At 51.9% G+C, this 20,598-nt stretch overlaps 7 protein-coding genes across 7 annotated transcripts in view; 4 read left to right on the top strand and 3 right to left on the bottom strand.

Moving 5' to 3' along the window:
- Nucleotides 1-669: 669 nt before the first annotated feature.
- On the top strand, nt 670-5,600 carry CONPUDRAFT_154374 (uncharacterized protein; the record flags this gene model as incomplete). Its single annotated transcript, XM_007771115.1, has 15 exons — nt 670-895; nt 977-1,099; nt 1,193-1,376; nt 1,511-1,527; nt 1,584-1,661; nt 1,747-2,119; nt 2,195-2,258; nt 2,320-2,463; nt 2,508-2,564; nt 2,630-2,780; nt 4,506-4,624; nt 4,669-4,773; nt 4,830-4,895; nt 4,955-5,022; nt 5,078-5,600. 15 exons carry the CDS (start codon nt 670-672, stop codon nt 5,598-5,600), a joined length of 2,298 nt encoding a protein of 765 aa, XP_007769305.1.
- A 391-nt stretch (nt 5,601-5,991) lies between these two features.
- On the top strand, nt 5,992-7,172 carry CONPUDRAFT_73485 (uncharacterized protein; the record flags this gene model as incomplete). The annotated part of the gene is made up of 2 exons (XM_007770914.1): nt 5,992-6,335; nt 6,392-7,172. 2 exons carry the CDS (start codon nt 5,992-5,994, stop codon nt 7,170-7,172), a joined length of 1,125 nt encoding a protein of 374 aa, XP_007769104.1.
- A 397-nt stretch (nt 7,173-7,569) lies between these two features.
- CONPUDRAFT_73484 (uncharacterized protein) lies at nt 7,570-8,878 on the bottom strand (the record flags this gene model as incomplete). The annotated part of the gene is made up of 6 exons (XM_007770913.1): nt 7,570-7,601; nt 7,660-7,853; nt 8,114-8,292; nt 8,499-8,565; nt 8,607-8,694; nt 8,764-8,878. The coding sequence occupies 6 exons, from the start codon at nt 8,876-8,878 to the stop codon at nt 7,570-7,572; spliced, it is 675 nt and encodes a 224-aa protein (XP_007769103.1).
- Nucleotides 8,879-9,511: 633 nt separating this feature from the next.
- Nucleotides 9,512-9,706, top strand: CONPUDRAFT_31816 (uncharacterized protein; the record flags this gene model as incomplete). The annotated part of the gene is made up of 1 exon (XM_007770779.1): nt 9,512-9,706. A coding segment is annotated over one exon (195 nt), but the record flags the coding sequence as incomplete, so codon positions are not given.
- Nucleotides 9,707-12,768: 3,062 nt separating this feature from the next.
- Nucleotides 12,769-14,343, bottom strand: CONPUDRAFT_73483 (uncharacterized protein; the record flags this gene model as incomplete). Its single annotated transcript, XM_007770912.1, has 5 exons — nt 12,769-12,851; nt 12,909-13,215; nt 13,239-13,643; nt 13,699-13,831; nt 14,069-14,343. 5 exons carry the CDS (start codon nt 14,341-14,343, stop codon nt 12,769-12,771), a joined length of 1,203 nt encoding a protein of 400 aa, XP_007769102.1.
- Nucleotides 14,344-14,768: 425 nt separating this feature from the next.
- Nucleotides 14,769-15,524, top strand: CONPUDRAFT_73482 (uncharacterized protein; the record flags this gene model as incomplete). The annotated part of the gene is made up of 3 exons (XM_007770911.1): nt 14,769-14,894; nt 14,957-15,049; nt 15,105-15,524. 3 exons carry the CDS (start codon nt 14,769-14,771, stop codon nt 15,522-15,524), a joined length of 639 nt encoding a protein of 212 aa, XP_007769101.1.
- A 1,166-nt stretch (nt 15,525-16,690) lies between these two features.
- The window catches only part of CONPUDRAFT_73481 (uncharacterized protein), a gene marked incomplete at both ends in the record, with an annotated part of 5,885 nt that continues 1,977 nt past the window's right edge, over nt 16,691-20,598 (bottom strand). The window contains 16 exons of the mRNA XM_007770910.1: nt 16,691-16,763; nt 16,862-17,071; nt 17,496-17,672; nt 17,891-18,077; nt 18,128-18,176; nt 18,226-18,240; nt 18,294-18,364; nt 18,423-18,463; nt 18,598-18,688; nt 18,736-18,790; nt 18,982-19,051; nt 19,321-19,409; nt 19,475-19,722; nt 20,035-20,080; nt 20,221-20,342; nt 20,438-20,535. Of these exons, the coding sequence (XP_007769100.1) occupies nt 16,691-16,763; nt 16,862-17,071; nt 17,496-17,672; nt 17,891-18,077; nt 18,128-18,176; nt 18,226-18,240; nt 18,294-18,364; nt 18,423-18,463; nt 18,598-18,688; nt 18,736-18,790; nt 18,982-19,051; nt 19,321-19,409; nt 19,475-19,722; nt 20,035-20,080; nt 20,221-20,342; nt 20,438-20,535 (1,642 nt within the window). The remainder of the gene's footprint in view (nt 16,764-16,861; nt 17,072-17,495; nt 17,673-17,890; nt 18,078-18,127; nt 18,177-18,225; nt 18,241-18,293; nt 18,365-18,422; nt 18,464-18,597; nt 18,689-18,735; nt 18,791-18,981; nt 19,052-19,320; nt 19,410-19,474; nt 19,723-20,034; nt 20,081-20,220; nt 20,343-20,437; nt 20,536-20,598) is intronic.

Below are 20,598 nucleotides of genomic sequence, written 5' to 3'. Positions count from 1 at the left end.
TTCTAATTGTTATTGAATAGGTACAGCAGCTCAACCTCATGCCTGCCCCGGCAGCGTTCTTTCTTCGTAACACTTCTAGTTACACTACCGTCAGCTCCGCCTCGCTCTATCATGTGTCTGAGAGGAACATTCTTCATGCCGATGGTCATTCGTCGAGAACTCTTGGGAAGAACCGAAGAACGAGCGCTCGGAGGACCTTATTCGGGCTGAGCTTATTGAAATCAGCGAGGGATGGTTGAGAACACCCGGGAAATGGGAAAGGCGGCACATGTTCCAAACTACGTCAGCAAAACTGCGCTTTGGACCGAGAGCGCTACACCACTTTCACGACCCCTGGAGTCCTAGTTTCGGAACAAGGCGGCCACCGACACCATCCGTTGGCACCCACAACTGTTTAAATAGTCTCACCCATCAATGTGGATCGTTTCGAGAAGCTCAGGTGAGCTTGTCGCCCTGGACCGCAAAGAACTGCGCGACTATAGCAAGCTCTCCCATCCCTGAACCGGCAAGCCATCGCCCTCCCTGTGCCGTGTCCGCGGCTTCGGCTTCGTCCCGGTCAGAATGCCGTCATACACCCGTCCTTTTACATGCTGTATGTCTACCCCCGGACAGCAGTGCCAGTTACCCCTTCCATCCCTTTTTTACTTTCTTCCTACCACCATCTTCACCATGCTCGCTTCGGACGACTTTGTGCTGACCGACTACTGTTACGTCTTTGCAAAGGTCTACGAGCTGATAGACTTTCGCTGGGTCGACCAGGGCACCGCATATTTCCATGGTCAATTCATCGAGGAGACCAACCAAGCGTTCCTCATTGCCCGCGAGGAGGAGGAGGACGAGAGGACGATCCTATCCACCGGCAGTCGATATAAAGATGTATACCAGAGGCAGCAGGGTGCGTGTCGCGTCGCGTCTCGTCCCCGCCGTGATTTTGCGCCATTGCCCCTACTTACCTTGACCTGTATCTCCATTCCAGATACTCTCATCATCTGGACAGAGCCCGATAGCGTCGACTACGCGCTAAACTTCCAGGATGCCGAGAGCTGTGCGGAGGTCTGGAACTTCATAATAGAAGTTCAGTACCATATCAATTCCTCCGGTAAGCTTTCCCGTCTCTTTCAGGAATCCGTATACAGCCGGTGTGTACCCGGAAACGCGATCACACGATGCTCATCCATTCTTCGCGTGCCAGAAGCGGGCGGTTTTGACTCTTCCTCCCCTAACCACGATGCCACGATGACCGCAATTATTCTCCGCACCGGTCATTTACCCATGCCTGATCATGAATCGGGAAACGTTGCGGACATTGAGCGTTCCATAAAGGCTCTCGCTCGAGGACATGTCAAGGAGAAGATATGCGACTACATACAGCGTCGGTGCGCATTTATTCCTTGTTTCCACCTATCCTATGTGCTGAGCTGACAGCGCCGCAGGATTAGATTAAAGCCATGATCAACGTTCTCAATGTAGCAGAAGATTTAGTCTCTGGATAACCTGCATGCACTTTTAGCCTTATGCAAACAATACGTGAGTCTCGCGCGTTTTTCTTTGCTACGGGGGTGCTTTGCCAACGCGTTTGACAGTAATATTAAATGACTATGGCATGTATGAACATATTCTCGATGACGACAACTTCTTCGCAGTTGTAGGCATGTTAGAATGTGCGTCATATTTCCCGTCTCATACATCATCATCAATGGTGTCCTTAATGTCCCTTACTTAATCTCGGCTACCGTCCACGCATAGACGACCCCGAGTTCCCCACGCACAAGACCAACTACCGCGAGTTCCTGCACCTCACCTCGCGCTTCCACCAGCCGATCCCAATCCCGGACGAATCGATCCAGAAGAAGGTACACAACACGTACAGGCTGCAGTTACTCAAAGACGTCGTGCTCGCTTGTGCGCTGGACGATTCGACGTTCAACAACGTGCTTAACTCGTGCATCATCTTCAACCAGATCGATAACGTGCAGAACGACCCGGTGTTTATGCGCGAGATCGCTAGCTTGTATGTCAACGCGGAGGTTCTTGGGAGCGTCCACGGGAACGGGAGCGCGAAGCCGGCTAGTAAGAGTGTGGGGGCGAGCGCGGCGTGGGCGTCTTCGTCGCCAGATGTGTAAGTGAAGAAGGAGGGGGAAGGGGAGGGCGGTAACAGTGCGGAGAAGGCCAACGGTTCAGCGATGACGAACAGGACCGGGTCGCCCACGCCGGCCCCTCGACGTCGTCATCACCAGACGCCAATCCCCGGTCGAGCGGTAGTTCCAATCCGGATACGAGCAAGAGCGCGATCAAGAGCGAGGATGCCGACGCCGACAGGCCACGGCGACTGCCGCAGCGGAGGCGAAGACCAACGTCAACACGGCGGAGGCGAACCTGGTGAAGATCAGCACGGCGAGGGAGGTGCTCAGCGCGGTGCTTGACCACAACCTCATCGGCGTGCGGAACCACGTGCTGAAGCAGGTGCGGGCGGTCGAGAAGGAGAAGTAGGGCATGCTCGCGGGCAGCCGGACGCGCTCCGGACGCTGCTGGAGATTTCGGTGGGGAACGGGCCTGAGACGCTGGTGAGTACCTACCCTCTTTGAGCTGTATAGGAAGCATTGTGTTGACCGGCGGGGTGCGTGTATAGGTGGCGATGGGCGCGAAGCTGCTCGCGCGGCCCAAGGACGACCCCGCGACGGAGATTGACTCCCCGCCTCCCTTACTCCTTCAACTCTATCCTTTACCATACCCCGTCACAAAGCGGACACCTCTTTCGAGGATGATTAAATTCTCGTCAAGTCTGTCGCACCGGGGCCGTGTTCCGTCGTATCCTTCTTGCATTACATCGAGTGGGGGGACGCCAAGTTTTGTTTCCGTCCCTAAATCAGGCTTCGAGACGATGGTTCCCCGCCCATCCGCTCCTGGTTCATGGGTTATATCCGCCGTCTATTCCCTCCCCCACATCATGCGCTTCGCGCTCTCTCTCCCATTAAAAAAAAGCCTAAGTGCCATGACAGGGCCGGGGGATTTGAGCCTCACTGCAGAGCTACGTCACGCTTTTCTCTCGCATCTATTACGAACGCTCCTATTTTTCTTACTATACACGGTCTCTTTTCATAGTTATACTTTATGCTAGATCTACGCATTCACTATATCCGGGTCCCCGCTTTAACTGTCGGGTCGCGTTGGCTCTAGATGATACGGACGCAACGATACCAGAGACTCTGGCCTGATCAGATTTACATTCATTATTCCTTCTATCTTTTGTTTTATGCCCCTGGTGGGCCGCCTCTCTCCTAATGCTAACGCCATTGGTTGTTCGGCACAAAACGTATGCTCTCCCTCAGGCTCCTCTCCGGATTTCTTACGCCCTTCGACCTTGACACTTATTACGAGACACACGGTTATCTTCGAGGGCCTGCTCTTCGAGCTCAAGCACCCCACGCGACAGGACAGCCTCCCCCCGTGCACGATGCCACTGTACATGCCCCGCCCGAGATTGAGACTACAGGCCTGCTCATGCTGCAGGTCCGGCGTGTGGACTTCAAATAGCACTGGGAGCATCTTGTTAAGTGGTCCTCAGACAAGAATGGCTTCAATCTACTCTCGGCGCTGCCGGACACGCTCAGCAGCCGATGCCCATCGGGTGGGGCGAGACGTCGGACAAGGCGCGGGAATGCACCTCCGCAAGTGCCTCTCCAATGTCGACCAGATCGTGCACTGTTCGCTACTGGCTCAAACCCTGTGAGCCAGTCCTCATCTTCGACACTGAAAGAATCGGTCCACAGTCCGTGAGCTATTGCATTTGGTCCTCTCACACTGTCGCCAAATCCTGACACGTCGTGTACGTCAGCGTCCCTGTGCCTGCACCCGGGCCGCTGGAGTACTACTTGTAGAAAATGAGACGAATGTGAGTGGTGATATGAGTGCGGGTGGTGCAAGAACGCAGAGTTCGGGAAGGACGAGTTTTACAGAATCCTAGGACATGAAGAACACCCAGGTGCCGATATTTCGCTGTTGTATGGAGTGGGAAACGATATCGATATCTTCCATGCATATAGTGTTGTAGTGATCAATAGTCACTATTATGCTGATAATCATATTCAATCCTCAGCCTCATGATTATCGGGCGGCTGGTGTACGTTCTCAAAGGGGCTCCGGGTGAACAGGAGCCCAAGTAGACTGACCAGTTGATGTGTCTGCTAGCCCGTCGCGCGGCATTGAGAACTCCGTGCTTTTCTCAGGCGTCCCATATATACACCCTCCGACTCTCCTTCAAAATTCTCCACTCTTGAGGTCATCTCCGTATCCAATGCCGGCCAGTAGGCACGCTTCCATCTCGCACTTGGTATCACAGCCATATTCCAACACCTTGTCGTCCCGTCCATGTCATGTCCCATCTCAAGAAGTAATCGTCGTCTCTGATGATGAGAGCCCACCAGCATCACAGCCGACCTCCATCAAGGCACAAGGCAAAGGCAATCGAAAGAAGAAATCCAGTCTTACCTCTAGAAATATTATAGAGCTCACCTCCGATGAAGAGTCCTCTACGCTACATGTTTTAAAGGAGACTCGTGATGGGCCGAGATGTGTTAGCGGGCAAGCTTCAGACTCTGGAAATACAATAGCCAAACTGCAAGAGGTAAGTGCAACAAGCGCCGTGTTCCATAGCTCATCAAATTGCAGGAAAATCGCCTGTTAAAAGCGCAGATCCAGGACATGAACGCCAATCTTTCCAGTTTTGCCAACCAAGCTTTGGACCTTGAGGATGTGACATCCAGGATACAAGAGGTAGTTGACCGCTAATAATTATCTATTAGCCATGACCCTAGCTGATTTAATTCCAGGAGAACCGCATGTTAAATGCGCAGATTCAGGACATGAACACCCGCTTTTCAAGCTCTGTCATCATTGTACGTGAATTATGACATAGTCCTCACTAGGCATATGACTTCTTACTTGAATTCGTTAGTCTCGTAATGATCTCGACGAACTGGTGTCATGCAAAGTCTGCACCATCAAGATGCAGTCCCCCTACTTGTACATCCTCGTTGTTTCCTCCCTGTTCGTTTCTAATACAACTGTTCCTCTTCAGGTTACCTGACTGCGGCCACACACTCTGCCAGTCATGTCTGGTGAACTGGTTTGACATCATACTCGCCCAGTTCACCGCATCTCACCCCCAGTACAATCCTAATGATTCACATGCTCTGAACACGCATGATCGTCCTTTGCCCACAGCGTCTTCATATGCAACCATGCCCGAAGAAGTTGTTGCTTTCCTTCGTCATCCCCAGATCATGCACCACCCTGTGTTCGCCCTGTCTATGGCAGCACGCCAGTTCCTTGATTGCCATGAGCAGGAACGTGGCCAACAGAGACATAACCAGGGCGGCCAGGGAGGCAATGGGAACGTCGGCAATAATAACGGCGGTGCAGGGCCAGTGCAGCCAAGGTACACTTGCCCATTTTGTCGGACTGCACTGCATTCACGCCCGGTGGAAGAATTCTTCTTGAAGGAGGTCATTGACAAGCTCTTGAATATTGCAGGCGAAGAGGAAGAGCCCTTGACGAGAAGCGCAGCCTTGAGGAATCTGTTTGGGACATACATTCCCTGAACGAATAGGTCACTTAGGAAATTTTCGAAAACCATGCACCACTCATATACGCGTCAAACTCCAGGTACTTATCGATTATCAACAGTATGGATTGCCGAATGAGCTACTACATAGCTTACGGTAGAAATGGGCCAAATGGACTTTTATAATGAATTCACTCACTAGCAGCTGAAACTTGGAGGTCGAAACGCCGGTGCAACCTAGCGAATAAACTTGAGATACGCAACGCTCAGACGATATAGAAGTGCGATTAGAGAGAAGCGGAGCTTGAATGCATTTACCCCTTTCGGTGAGATCTGCACGCAGCTGCTCCTGGTGGTGCGCTTCTGACCCTTTCAAATTTTCATCACCCAGTTTTCTGCTTCGAATTCGCACGTATCTGCAAAAAGCCATGTCATCTCCAATCTCTAGCCCGGTATCCCTCGCAGAAGATGAAGCTCCGCAAGATATCTCGGGATCCACATTACCCAACTTCACAAAAGAAAACACACTCTATTTCTTCGACGGCAATATCGTCATCGCTGCTGCCATTGGCAACGAAGAAGGCCTCATCTTCCGCGTGCACAAGTCATTGCTCTCCCTCCATTCCCCAGTATTTTCCGATATGTTCTCAATTCCTGCTTCGCCGGATGGAGCTTTGAATCCCAACGACTTTTTTGAAGGCGTACCCCTTGTACGGATGTACGACAAAGCAGCGGATGTCTTTGACTTCCTTAGAATCTTTTATCATGCACCGTAAGTTGTGTCAACGCAACGAGATGTCGCTTATCATTTAATACGAATATGGATAGATCATTTATGCTTACACGCTACGACCCTGAGACCCCAAGGAAGATCCAAGGAATCCTACGTCTTGCCAAGAAATACCAAATCACCTTCTTATCGGACAGATTAATCAAGCAATTTGAAGCAGACTGGCCGCAAACCATTCCAGAGTGGGACAGGCTTGAAGGCGAGGTAATGCTTTGCCAGACACGACGCAGGACTGAGGATCTAGAGGAACACATTCCACCATTCAATGATGATATTTTCCCCGAACCAGGATCTGCTATCCGTCTTGCTCGTGAATTTCACCTGACCAACGTCTTACCGGCGGCATTTTATCATCTTTCCCGACTCGAGATATCCTGCGACCGCAGTGCAAAGGAGATTGACCGAGGCGTTGCTGCTCGCATTGTTGAAGTTCAAGAAGAAGGCGGTCGCACTGCGGATTGGTCATTCTTGACCAACGGCGACCTCAAATGCCTTCTACTTGGTCGGGAGCGCATTCGGCAATATCTGCAAGGCAAGGCGACCCTGAGCGTATTCCATGTGTCGCTTAAAGAGGTCAACATGTGCCATCGTGATTGTAACGCCGCGAGCTTAGATTCCAAGCTTCAATCGCTTGCTCGTTGCACATCGGACGCTATGAACGATTTGAAGGCTCTTGTAGCTGAAGATGGGGAGGCGATAGAAGAATTGTGCCCAACCTGTCAGCGCAGGGCTGGAGAAATAGCGACTGGTTTGCGGATGGCGATTTGGGACAGCCTTTATGAGTTTTTCAACCTTCCAATCCCCTCGTACCTTGAGTAGTTTCGGAAAATTAGATTACGGCGAACGCATAGCTCGTAGTTTTGGCCAATCCAAGTCCTTCCTCGCCCACGACCTTCCCATGCAGGCTGATAGAAGCACATATGAATATATTAGGTTGGATGAAGTGATTTACACTACATTACGGGGGACTGATATCCGGGTGTGTCCCCGACGTGCACACTGCCCTACACGCTGACAACGCTGATCACCTGGTCCCTTATTCTCATCGTGTTCCTTACACAGCGTCAAAAGAGCGCAGCGACGAGACTTTCGTGTTCCTTCGCCCACTTGTTTCCATTTCATCCTCCTAGCGTGGCCCCATTCCCGGGACATTCAATTAGGCACCTTGCGCCGTACCATGAATAAACAAACGCAACGAACCGGACTTAATGAAGGCCTATGTCAGCAAATTACGACCATATTCGTCTCCTGCACCACACATTAGAACATGTGAATAAGATACTGGACAGAAAGTGCATATACCCACCTGTGGTTCCTAGATAAAACACGAGCCACACAGCCCAGTCGACTACCTCCGAACGGAGAGGGAAGCGCTTGAAGCGCACGAGACCTCTTGGCACCGCATCTTGCAATTGAGCAACATAGATCCGGATGAATAGGGGGAGGAAAAGGCGAACATTACCGGGCCTCATTAGAAGAGCTCGGGGGACCTTATAGGAACTAGCGATGGTACGGGTTAATGGCAATACGGGGATGCAGTGAAGTAGGGTTCACCTGCCTGAAACGCTGGGCGCTCCACGTATATCTTGGAGACGTCGCAGCTAAGGAGCATCTGAGGAAATACAATTCCAATGTAGTGGATGCCCCTTCGCTTTGAGTAACTTGGCGGCGAGTCCGCCTGATTGTATGTATGTACGCGTCCAATCCACACTGAAGGCCAACATTTCGGTCGTCACATGGAAAAGGAACGGTGGACGTACCAAGCCTCTGGCAGCCCTAGTTCACCGTTCGCCACCTTCACGTCGGGCCCAAACAAATTCGAGTGGTGTGGCTGGTCGCGCAGGGGAGCGTGGCCCTTAACCTTGTCGAGCTTGACGCGCTTCAACTGAAGCTGGTTCTCGCGCGTTGCAAGGAAGATGCCGCGTGTGTTGACGCCTGCCTCACAAGATGGCAGTCATGAGAAAGAGGGACGGAGAAGGGAGAAGAAGCGGAATCGGGGTGTGCGAGATCACCCACGTGCACAGCGTTCGGAGCAGAGAATCTGCCCGAGATAGCCCTACCACCGACGGAACCCACATGCACAACAAAAGGAACATGACGCTAGCTGTCCACGCCTCGAATCCAAGATAAGGAAAAAAAACGTACAGAAACTCTTTCCTCCCTCAGACACTCGCTGTTTTGGAGCACGCCCAGCAGCGCTGCCCTTCGCTTGCTGAGGGCGATAAGGCGCGGCGGAGCGTCGTTCAAGCTGACTTGACGGCGAGCATAGAGAGGAGGTTCGGATGGCGCAGGGCGGAGAGCCTGATCATCTCAATTTCCATTCGGGTGAGCTTCTTCTTTCCTGTAGAGGTTGTCATAGTCATGGGTTAATGAGCGCGGAGAGAATGCACAGGCAGACGGTAAAGCTGACCGGGACCTTGGGACAAGCCATGGTACTCCGCGTTTGACTCGATGATGTGCACATCGAGCGGGCGAAGCGAGGCGGGGCGGCGGCTGTTGCAGCGAGGGCTTCGAAAAGTTGCCATACAGTACCGGACACTGTACAATACCTAGTATTATTAAACGTTAGAACATTGGCGCGTTGGCGCCGATGATCAAGCGCCGATCTCCTACGGCCGCCAATTTCCGATAAGTCCGGTAGGCTCGCCGATCCGCCTACGCCATATCGTGCAAGCCTGTCCCGGCTGGCGACATATAACTCAAGCAGCTGCGGACCCCATGATCAATTGATCACCGGCACCTCTGACCAACTATAATCAAGTTGCAGTGCACACGGAGCGCGCACCCCGTACAAGCCCATGGGCCGCCCTCGTCGTCGGGTTCTGGCCCATCAGGCCTCTTGCATCTCATTGACATTGCATTCATACTTGACCGAATGAAGTGCCATCAGTCTGTCACCTCTGCCGCCCCCGTCTTGCTCAGGCGCCTGGAGGTGCGCTTCCTCACTGCTTGCAGATCCTCAGCGCTCTAACAATAGCAGGATTACCATCGCTCAGATAACGTTCCAACTGCGTGGGGTCAGCTAGATGGGGTTTGTCCTCAGGATGTTGATCTACCTCTCGCCTTTCCCGCCTTTCACTGGGCACAAAGGGATGGAAACGAACGCGCGGACGAACTGGCCAAGGAGGCTACCACCTCACCGTCGTCCAACGGAATCTACCCAGTGCCTATGTGGAGAGCCGACCCAGACGCGCGCTCACTTCCTCGAATCCTGCCCACTCTACGAGACCCACCGTAACCTCCTCCGCATCAAGGAACGATCCTCAGAGATTGTCCTCTGCGACGTCCTTGGCACCGAAAACGGCATCGCTGCCCTGATCAAGTTCCTGAAGGTTTCCGACGCCTTCAAGAAGTACCAACCTCGACCAACGCAATTACGAACACGTGGTGACCACCAGCAAGTCCAAGTAGGAGATCTAGAGTGACCCTTCGACAGGGCTCCCACTGCACCCAATACTTATTTACTATGGGGTTTATGCTACGTTTTCTCTTTCCCTTTCTTTTCTCTTATGTCTTTCCTATTTACTATGTTCGGACGTCTATGACTGTCGTGCTACACGCTTCACACCTACACCACTCTACAACGCTTACAGTGAGCTTCGGCGATATTCCCATCTACTTTACACTATGTACAATTCATGTCACGTACGCTTCGGCGACCGCGTCTTAACGGTAATTGGCACCGTTTGTGGCGGTATACAAATATAGATTTCTGTCTCTCTCCCGCCTTTCACTATCCAATCCACGCAAGAGCCTTCTTAAGCCCCAGGGCTTTTTTGTGTCAGCGATAGCTTATCGTAATTTTACTAAAGTTCTAGATTCATTAGCGTGATCAATTAGCCACTCACATCATAATGAAATGTACCGTCAAGACACCAAGCACCCCAGCCTACCAATTGCACCGGCCTCAGATTCCATTGCGCAGCTTAGACTTTCAGCCAGTCTGCACTTAAAGCGCATCAATATGATGATGCTCGATGCTTTCGACGCAGAAGCGTGACGTTGCAGAAATTGGATATTCATTACAGGACGCGCGAGACGCTTACTAGAAAAAAAGGGAGGCTGCGACTGCATAAAAGCAAAATCAAACGAAAGCATGCCAGTCGGATTCTACTTGAGGCCCTGCAACCCAGGTGCTGCTACCTGCCCCTCCTTGCCTATCCCAATACGATAAAACGCCTTCAAGGGAATCAGCTAAGTACCATAGCGTAACCCTTCGCAGCGCTGGGTGTGGTACTTGACTCCTCAACGAATATCTACCCGAACCCCCAGTCCACAGCTTGATAAGCTTCTTTTCACTGGACTTCTTCCCTGGCTCATCGACCAGTGCCGAGTTTGTCCGCAGAACTAAGCGGTTTAGCCTAGGCATGGCAAGCAGGTCTCGAGCCCAGTTTCGGACGTCGGTCCAGGGATGCGCTGAGGGCTGATAATCACGCAAAGCCTGATAAAGCAAGAGTGAGAAATAGCCACGCGTGATTGTACTGAAAGCTGACCCAAGATTTCTCAACGAGCTTGAGGGCTCGAAGCTTAGCCATATTGGAAATTTTATGTAAGATTTGAGTGTCTGAGGGGTGAAAGTCGATTTCAAGCCGGGTAATATTGCTATTCGCTGGTTCCAGCGTCTTAAAAATCTTGGTTGGCGACGCAAGGCAGTCTTTTGTGAGGTGGGCCTTGATATGCTGAACGTGGCGACTGGGAGAGCCTTTGATAAGGGCTGATACGCAGGCGAGTGGCCCTGACACGGTGGAAAGATGAGGGAACTGGGTGCATGAGTTACAGCACTTTCCAGCTGCGCAGTGGCTGACGGCGATGTCGACCAGATGTGAATGGCGACTGAAAAAATCAGCCAGGATTTCGTGAGAGGCGTTGGACTTGAAGGTGGTGAGCCTTCGGAACCTGACTTCGCGAAGAACATGCTTCATGTATCCTGTAGAGGCGCCGCTGATAACGAGTTCCAGCGAGGACACGTTTTTGCATATGAGGAAGCAGTGTCGAAGCTTGTGAACGGACACCCGAGTCGCGGAGCATCTAACGTTGAGAAGTAGCACTGCCGGTGCAAGCCCCCCATTATGCTTGCTGCGGGTAGTAAAATTGTCTAAATCCGAATCACTGGTGATGCATAGGATAGACTTGAACAGCGATAAACACAAGATAAGCAGATGACTTAAGCGTGTTGCATTGCAAAACGTACTGAGGGTTTCTGGCGAATAGCTGCCTGAAAAGAGATTAGTATGGCGACAACCTCAGATACAGGGTATACCTACTTCTTTTGCGCCACGTCGAGTGGACAAGACACTCGATAGATTGGAAATGCGCATCGATGGCTTTTACAGATGAGCCTCTTGCCCCTAAAGCAATGTAAGTGAACAATCCGCGCGAAGACCGATTTTTGGAGCCAATGCTCAGGCGTACCAGTAGGGTTTCGCCGGAAAACTTGCCCTGAGGTTCAGCTAGCGCTTTGAAATCAACGCCGCAAACCCAATTGCAATATGCACCGCAGCTCACGCGACTACAACATCCGAGTTGACGTGAAGCACCGGAAATACACGTCGGATATGTTCGAGGAATCGATCACACTACCGTGCCTGAAGGCCTGACCCGTCAGCCGTCAGCAGGAAGTCTAGCTTAGAGTCGATTCAATGGTGGGGGCTTGTCGCGGGTCCCTTTGCATCTGAGCGGGCAAGAGTCCTAAGGCATGCAGCGTTTCGGCAGCCTAGAGCAGCAATGCAGATGCGCAGATATATGGTGCAGGCGTTGCGTGATGCATGGTGTATGATGCATGATGCACGATGCGTGATCATGCTCGCTGGCGCCGGGTACCCTCGCGATCAGGTGCCTCAAACCTTTAGGCTGAATAGTAGCCTGCACTACTTGTCGCCGGGTTGCTGATTAATCATTAATCATTGGTCGAGTGCGATCGGATTGAGAAGCAATCAATGCTGCTGGATAGCTGGCCGGTTGCGCATCAGCCCAGCTACGAATATACCAGAGTTATAACAGCTCGCGACTTTTCCTCCACGCTATTTGCCATTTACCGATGCCGGTTCCGAACTCCGACAAATTCTCATGTCACAGCAGCACTTGTATTACTGCGAAACAGATTGTCTGATTAGTGTCGCAGCTGCATACACAGGAAAAAGAACTCGATAGTTATTGGCCTACTACTCAAAATGTAGGCAGAAATTTATCAAAATCCTTATTACATAGCCGGCGACGAGCCCAAGGAACGTGTATGGCACGCGCGTCTGATTACCGATGTCAATGATCGTGTGCTCATCGATCGCTCCAAAAGAGTACCTTTTCCCCCCTTGCAAAACATGCTTTGCTGCCCAGGTCGTGTGTAATATGCGTAGGATGGTGTAATCAGAAGTAAACCCAACGCATATATTGCCGCTCGTATCGACCGCACGAGCGGCTACACGATCTTGATAGATCCAGAGCGGAGCCCGAGCGCTATTCGGCCTGTCGCCTCTGATAATGCGCATAGCGTGATGTCCTCTATTTCAACATATTGTGAGCTCGGTGTCATCAGGGAGGAGAGCGGAAGGCACGAACCTCGAAGATCGATAGACGGCACCTCCAACACAATTTTGCTATCCATAAGCGGCACACCCGTCTGCACCCTCACAAACCCAACCTCCTCCTCCCCGTCGCTCGACTCCGCCTCCTCCGCCTCCACCACAATCCCATCCACCGCGTCCGAATCGTCCACCGGCCCACCACCATCCTCAGGTCCCTCACCCACAACAACGCTTTCCTTCAACCGCGGCCGTACATTCTTTCGCGTGCGGTCCCACGAAAATGCATACAAGCTCGTCGTCAGGCTCTCCCGCATGCGCTCGACCCACACGCCCCTCCGCCCCTGCGGACCTAGCGCCCACGCACCAACGAACGCGGGCTTCCCCGCCCCGCGCCGAACACGCTCGCGTACGCGTGCACCATGTCGCGCGCGATGCCGACCGGGTGCAGCGCTGCGAGGGCGAATGTGAGGGAGGGGACGGGGGCGAGGGTGAGGGTGAGGAGGTACTGGAAGAGGCCGTGGAAGACGTCGTAGCCGACGAAGGAGAGGGCGTAGCCTGTTGGTGGAGATAAAAAGGAGGGACGGGGATGGGAAACGGAGACGCGGCGGAAGGTGATGTGGGAGAAGCGATGGATGAGGACAGGGATGTGGGGGTAGTGTGCGGTGTGGGGTGAGGATGCAGTGCCAGGGAGGGAGGGGGTGGGGTAGAGCTCGATGGAGCGAGTGTGGAAGCAGGGTCCACAGAAGGTCATGGCAGTTTTTCCGTTCCACTGTTTTAGCCAAATCAGAGCTGGGAATGGTCATCAAGAAACGGGAAGCACATACGAGCTCCTCAAGATCGTCGTCTGCGTAGGCGGTAATAGGAACAGAGGTGTTGGTCCGCCAGTTGACTACGTCCATGGACGACACGTGCGAGAAGAGAGTGATTCCTGACTCAACGTTGATGGCCCGTAAGCCCCTTGGGGATGAGAGGTCGACTCCGTTCACGATGTCAAAGCACCGGATAGTGTTCGCGTTCTCCGCATCGAGTCAGATGGAGATTATCCTCGTGATGAATCTAGAGTCCAGGCTTGTCAGCTCTCGACTCGACAGCCAAGCAGGCAAAAGACGTACACCTCAGCCAGCGTAACAGCAAGATACAATCCTGATCCCATGCGCGCTTGATAGTACCCGTAGGTCCTCATCAAACGCGTACCATGCATACAGCCTCATATCCCTCCGCTGCCCATCCTTGTCCATGCCCGTGTCCATGTACCATAGATCGACCTTGCCCCGCTCGTACACCGCCAGCAGATACCGGTCACGCACGAACTCGAGGGAGCACAGGGAGAGCTCGGATCGTATGGGGGCGGAGGGCGAGACGAGCCTGGTGGGGATCCGCGGTCGCGGGAGGAGCCACGAGCACTCAATTCGCAGGGATGCGGCGACGAGCTGTTTGACAGATGGTTGTAAGAGTGTTTCCAATGACATTGAAATGCGAGCCCTTTGATCGTGGCTAGAAGACGAGTCCAGGGTGGGGACAGGGAGGAACGACCGCATCCAGTGGTAGAGCCCGTGCCACAACGTGCGGGCGTGTTTCAGGTCTCTTAATGTTGCGCAAGTCTGTCGGTATCAAGATAGAATCGGCGAAGATGGGATGGATGTTGGGTGGCCCAGGAAGCAAGCGACAGCGCATGGGGGGAAAACGTCAATAATGAGCAAGACATATTCCGGGCCAGTGGGAGAAAGCACGATGCCTTGCATAGTGTGAAGACGGATTCCACGTCGAGGAGCGCGATAGTTTGGAGAGCGAGCTCTGCTTCCTCGTGGGATTGGCTTATGTGCGAATAAACCCCTTTGCCCTTCAACAAAAGGCTTTTGCTTGCGTTCCCTACAATCTTAATCTGTTCTTTTCAATGGATGTTAAACCTCGCATTGTTCTTCGGCCTTTGGATAATGAGCTCGAGCGCATGGTAGCGCTTCACTTGCAACCCCTTTTAGATGAGTTGGAGATGCCTCTGAAGGTTTGGCGCAACATCCAGGTGCGTGGCGTACTAGTCGTTCTGTATCTAATCCATATTGACACTGTGTTTGATCATCTAAGGCCCTAGCCCTTCCTCTAATCAAAAGTCGTCTTCGTATCGACAAGCCATATCTTCAACAAGAGCAGGAAAAAGTGTCCAGGATTTGTGACCTGGTGCGTTTGTCCTTTTTGTCGTTCCATGCTGTTTGCTCACTGCAATACATCGTAGGTGATGAAGTCCATTCAGTTCGATTGGACCTACGAAGCTGGGTGGCCCGTTGATGTCTACGTTCGTCGCTACCTCTATGAGCGTAACCGGAAGGTGTTTCGCTCTGGAAGGCATCCCCAGCGGTCTGCGCCGCGCCTTGCACCCGCCCATCAGCCTACCAATGCGCTTGCCATACGGCCGCACCGTGCTGCATCTTCCAATTTGCAAGCCTTTCTCAGTCAGAAGTTGTCTTTGAACTCATCTCGGGTCATTGAGACTTTGCGGGAGCATGGTCTATGTGATGAGACCAGCCTTAGAGCTCTGGTGAGCCTCGGCCGTGATGAAATTGAGCGTTTTGTGGACAAGCATAGTTCCTGCTGGGATCTCTCCAAAACCGGGGAGTTTCTTCTCGCTCATGCATTGTCTACGTACCCTGTTTAAGTTAGCGTCACAATAAGTCAGTGGCGGATACTTTGACTGAGATGTGGGTGTTTTGGCACAGTGTAGTAGATTTTCGGACATCCAGTTGCAAACCTACAGTAGCCTTGTCGATAGTAACAGCCCGAGTGGCGGCCTGGCCTTAGATCTCTCCTGCAGTGATAGGCACGTCGCTTAGCATCTCCAACCCCATCTTTCAGCCTACCCTCTTATGACTTGTGTACGCCTCCTCAGATCACTGTAGCCTGAGCTGCCGGCTTTATTATGGTGGGTCTCTCTGTCGTTCCTGCTTGTTCCCCAGCCGGCCTGGGGTCAGCCATCCGTCACTAGGGACAATTGAAAGAACGCCCCATCGCCTTCCTCATCATACACATGTCTTCAAGCGAGAACTCCGCCGTCCCAGATCAAAGCACGCCTTTGCTCAATGCTTGGCCCAAGAACGTTAACGCTCGTAGCAACAAAACCCTCAGGACACCTTTACCCAATGTAAAGACCGGAACTCTGTCTCTATTGCATGTTGTCACACCGGTATCCTCTCAGAAGTCCCTGCATCAACGCCTTTGTATTACACTAGCTGTGCTAAAGCTCGTTCATGAGCTAGACAATGAGAGCAGAGTTGGGTGCTGCGTGGTCTCATAGTGAGTACATTCCTGGCTCATAAAGCCGACTGGTTTTCATGACCCCTGCAGGAATCAACCTTCTTCGCCACGTATGTTTGTACAACATTAGCATTGAGTCTGCTCCTAGGCTATGTAGGGCGGAAACCGTGACCTACCATGCCACCCCTTGCGTGTCGATCAGGCTCGGATTTTAGGCCTCTATGTCTCCATGATTTGCTTGGGCGAACTTTTGCGGGCAAGAATGTGTCTTTTCGCTCCGGGATTGCGGAATTATGCATCCACTCAATTCATGAGCTCACTGAAGACTCGAACCTGGCCTAAGGATTTGAGCTGCTACATATTATGTGGTATGTCGGGGCAATTCCAGGGTGCGTATCTTACAAGTTGTATCTTTCTACCATCGTTTCTTATTCGACTTGGCTCAGGGCCCTTCGTAGCTATAGGCGGCTACTGGCACGGCCGGCGGATAGATGGCCGCAATTGTTCTCGCGGCAATTCCGGCAAGTTTATCCTTATTTTTTCTCCTTTGCGCTGATGTCTTCGTTTTTGTTATCTTTTTTCGCGCTTCTCGTTGCGCTCTTCCTCCTTCTTGAAGTCCAAAGCTGAACTCCATTGGCAGATTCTGCCCAGGCGGAAAGCCAAATCGATACCACTTAGCTAACGACGTACAGGCTCCAAAAGGCCTTTGTTCTTTTATCTCTGTCACCAGTGCGCCTCTACCTCTGCGTGCCCTCCTTGCTCCCTCCATCCCTATCCCCATCGTAAACAACAACCTTCTCGGAGCTGTTGAAGCCGCACTTGCAACCCTGAAAGCTCTTTTCTGCTCCACTTCTACGAGTAGCAGTGGCCTGGGTTTCTCTCCCGCTACCATTGGCACCATACCGGCATGTTTTGGCGTTTTGGACGAGCTTGCCCAAGTCTTCGTCTTTGCTTTCGTCGTGAGTCAAATTAGGTCAATGCACGTTCGTTATTGTAATCTCAACGTGTTCCTATCTTCGCATTGTTTCCAGTGATGTCGCAGTATGCTGCGCGATGGGCGTGGATAGGGTTACATGGGCATGTTTGGTGTTGCGGCGACTGTCGCTGCAGACCTACGCCAACACCGGGTAGACATGTGGGGCATACAATTGGCAAGGATAAGACACGCCTTTGCGCCCAGGTTCCAACGTTCCAGAAGCAAGCACGAGATGTATTAGTAAATAATTGTTATGTCCGGGATTGGTAACACAGGCGTTAGACAAATCATGTATAGTAAACTAACCAGCTAGGCTTGAAATATATGTTAGCGGGCTCATATACCCCGCGTCACTCTCAACTTTTGCCTTCTAAACAGCCTCTAGCTCAGCGAACGTACCACCCTTGAGACATATGATTCTCTTTCTGCTTCAGGTTCATTAGTGTGTCGATCCTGGCGATCTTGCCCTTGTCGAGGACGACCAGCTGGTCATAGTTGATGACTGTGCAAGCGACAAGCAACTGCAAATCATAATGAACGTCAACGGTGGCCAGACGTATAGCTGCAACAACTAGACTTATCGGTAAGGAGCAGAGAGAGTCGGTGAATGTTTCGCGAATTGCCGCCTGGATGTCTTAGCGTCCGTAGCGAAATCACTGCTGCTTGTGGCCTTGTCAAAGACGATGATCGAGCCATGACGGAGAAGCGCACGCGTCGAAGCGATCAGCTGCTTCTGGTCCCTGAAGAAGTTGGTTTCGCGCGCCGAGACCTGGGTTATCGAAGGATATCTTCACCTTGGCATCGATCTCGTGGGTGAAACAGACACGACTGAGGCAGCCTCGTCGAGCTGAACACTATGCGAAGACGATGCAGGGGACGGGGCACGCGATGGAGCGCAAGTCCGCTGGGACTGGTGGGCGCTCTCGGTAAACATCCGAATATGGCACAAAACCTTGAGATATTTGAAGTCTTCGTGCTCATCTACACAAAGCGTTTAGGTTCCGTGTCGTGCCTGTGATAATTTCACTCACTGAAGGGATCCAAAATTTCCCTCAAAGTGCCGGAGAGCAACGTATTGTCCTAGGGTAGCAGTAAATATCATACATCATATAGCAATCATAACAGTTACCTGGGGCATGGAGGTCTACACACTAACGCAGCAGCACATACTTACAAGAAGATAACATATGTACGCACCAAACATGAACGAAGCTGATCTTTGAAAAACCAATCCCATCGATCACGATGCGTCCGCTCGCGGGATCCGCCTGCACACGGGGCAATATCATTAGTAACATAACATTTTGGCATTCCTTGCGCACTCACGAAGCGTAAAATATTCATCGCGAGCGTCGTCTTGCCGCTCCCTACGAAAAAAGGATTAATTATCGGAATTCCCATGAGAAGGCAATTATACCAGCACGACCGAGCAGTTGGATTTGCTCTAGGTTTTAGCGTGAACGAGACGTTGTGAAGCACGAGCGGCAGCTCCGGCGCATACTTTATGACAAGGCTCTCGGCCGAGATAAGGTCCAAAGCGATGACTGGTTTTTCTTCCCTAGCTTCCGTTGCGGAGCCTTGAGCGATGTTATCTGAAATACCTTGCGCGTATAGGTATTAATTCGTTCATCCAGCATACGAACGAAGTAGTAGGTTCTTGGCAAGACCAGCCCGACGCAATGGGTAACGACAATCTACGCTGGCATTAGAAAATGTAGCATTACTTTATTACAAAGCGAGATCCTTACGACGACAGTGTGATTAGCCGGCAGCAGTCCACGTAAATCATACTCGTACAAGGATCGAGCGTATGATTGTCCTGAGCGCGGAGAAATAAATTATTAGCACAATTCATTGTCGCTGGATTAATCCGAGCTGAACTCACTACCGCACCCAAAGGGTCGTCCAAGAGAACATACTTCGCTCTCACATACACCGCTTTCGCAAGAGCAACACTAGTCATTTATTTGGCTAGTCAGCCAAGCTTGAATTGGAGATAAGGAAGCAAGGAAACTCACCGAGCCTTCTGCCCCCACTCAAACTGACACCCCTCGGCCCAATCTCCGTGGTGTCCCCGTCCTCGAGGATATACGAACTCTGCTTGAGTGCACAGCACTCGACGACAGCGTTACGCTGCCCCTCATCGTACAGGTATCCAAAAAGGATGCGGCCCTCGATCAGCTTGTGCCGGAGCCGTGGCATCTGCGCGGTGTTCGGGAACGACTGAGTGTCTCTAAACACGTCGACGCGCTGTATGTTCTTCGACGTCTGCAGCTTGCACTGGGTGAGGGACATTTTGCCGAGGGGTTCCATCTATTTTGTGAGATTGTCAGCAACGATAGTCAAGAATATACATAAAGCAAGATGGTGATGCGTACAGGTAAAGCCGTCTTCCCACTCGCAGTCGGGTCCAGGGTCACCGTCAGCTTGCTGTCGGGGAAGCTGGCGTTGAGGTCCTGCAGTACGAATCGATGGTCCTGCAGCAAGCTCTCCGCGACAGACGCAGACTCCGCCAACGTCATCGTCGCGGCGTCGCTTTCGGACGCCTGGCCATCCTTGTGCGGCAACGAGGATGATCCGTTACTGTTGATATTGCTGCTGTTTGCCTTATGCTTGCCATTCTTGACTAAAGGCGAAGACGGGTTTATGAGCCGATTGTATCCATGATAAAATAATGAGCCATACCTTTACTCTTCCCTTCAGTTTGCCCATCGATCTTTTGGGAATCTCGTTTTACTTGAACGACCGTTTACCGATTGTGACTCCTTCGAATGCACCCTCTACGGGCGATACTTTCTTCAGTTTGCTTCAATTAAGACACCCGCGGGGGCACTGTCTTCGCTGATATGCGTCTCGAGACGACAGACATCAACAAGCGTCTAATTAAATGCGGATGGATTTAGTTCTCTCGGAAACTATTTTGAGGCCGAAAACGTACCTGGAGAATTTGGAGGGTGAACGTCGGGAACGCGTTCAAAGTAAGCCTTTGCGGGTAATTGTTAGTAAACTACACTCATACGAGCTATTACGATGCCATTCTCACCCATTCATCATGAAGAAAGTAATTGCCTGCTGGAAATCATTAACGCATTGCCCTAAACAAGGTGAAACGGCATTTCCTTACCGTGAATACAATGAAGGCAGTGAGCCCCTTCCACCGATAAACGTCCGTGAAGAACGACATGAGCGACACTAGAGCGGGTGCGCTCGCCCAGATCACCGAAAAGAAAACCGAGTTGATCCGTGCTGTGCAACAGGGCAGAAATAGCGTCAGCATCCCATACAGTATCGCAACGTTGGATCCCATAAAGGAAGGAGTAATTTAAATCAATTACACACACCTTTCACGATCCATGCCAACTCCTTCGCAAAGGAAGAGTTGAGCGGGCAGCCTGCGAGGAGGAAGACGGTGCCCGCGAAGGCAGACCAGTCCATGACGCTAGAAACGAAAGACGCTAGTTTGAGGAAGATAGAAGATTGGGGGGGGGGGGGGGGGGGGGGG

The sequence above is a fragment of the Coniophora puteana genome (assembly GCF_000271625.1).
Source record: "Coniophora puteana RWD-64-598 SS2 unplaced genomic scaffold CONPUscaffold_7, whole genome shotgun sequence".
NCBI lineage: Eukaryota > Fungi > Basidiomycota > Agaricomycetes > Boletales > Coniophoraceae > Coniophora > Coniophora puteana.
Note: the sequence above shows the minus strand (reverse complement) of the source record. Positions and strands in the feature narration are given on the sequence as shown.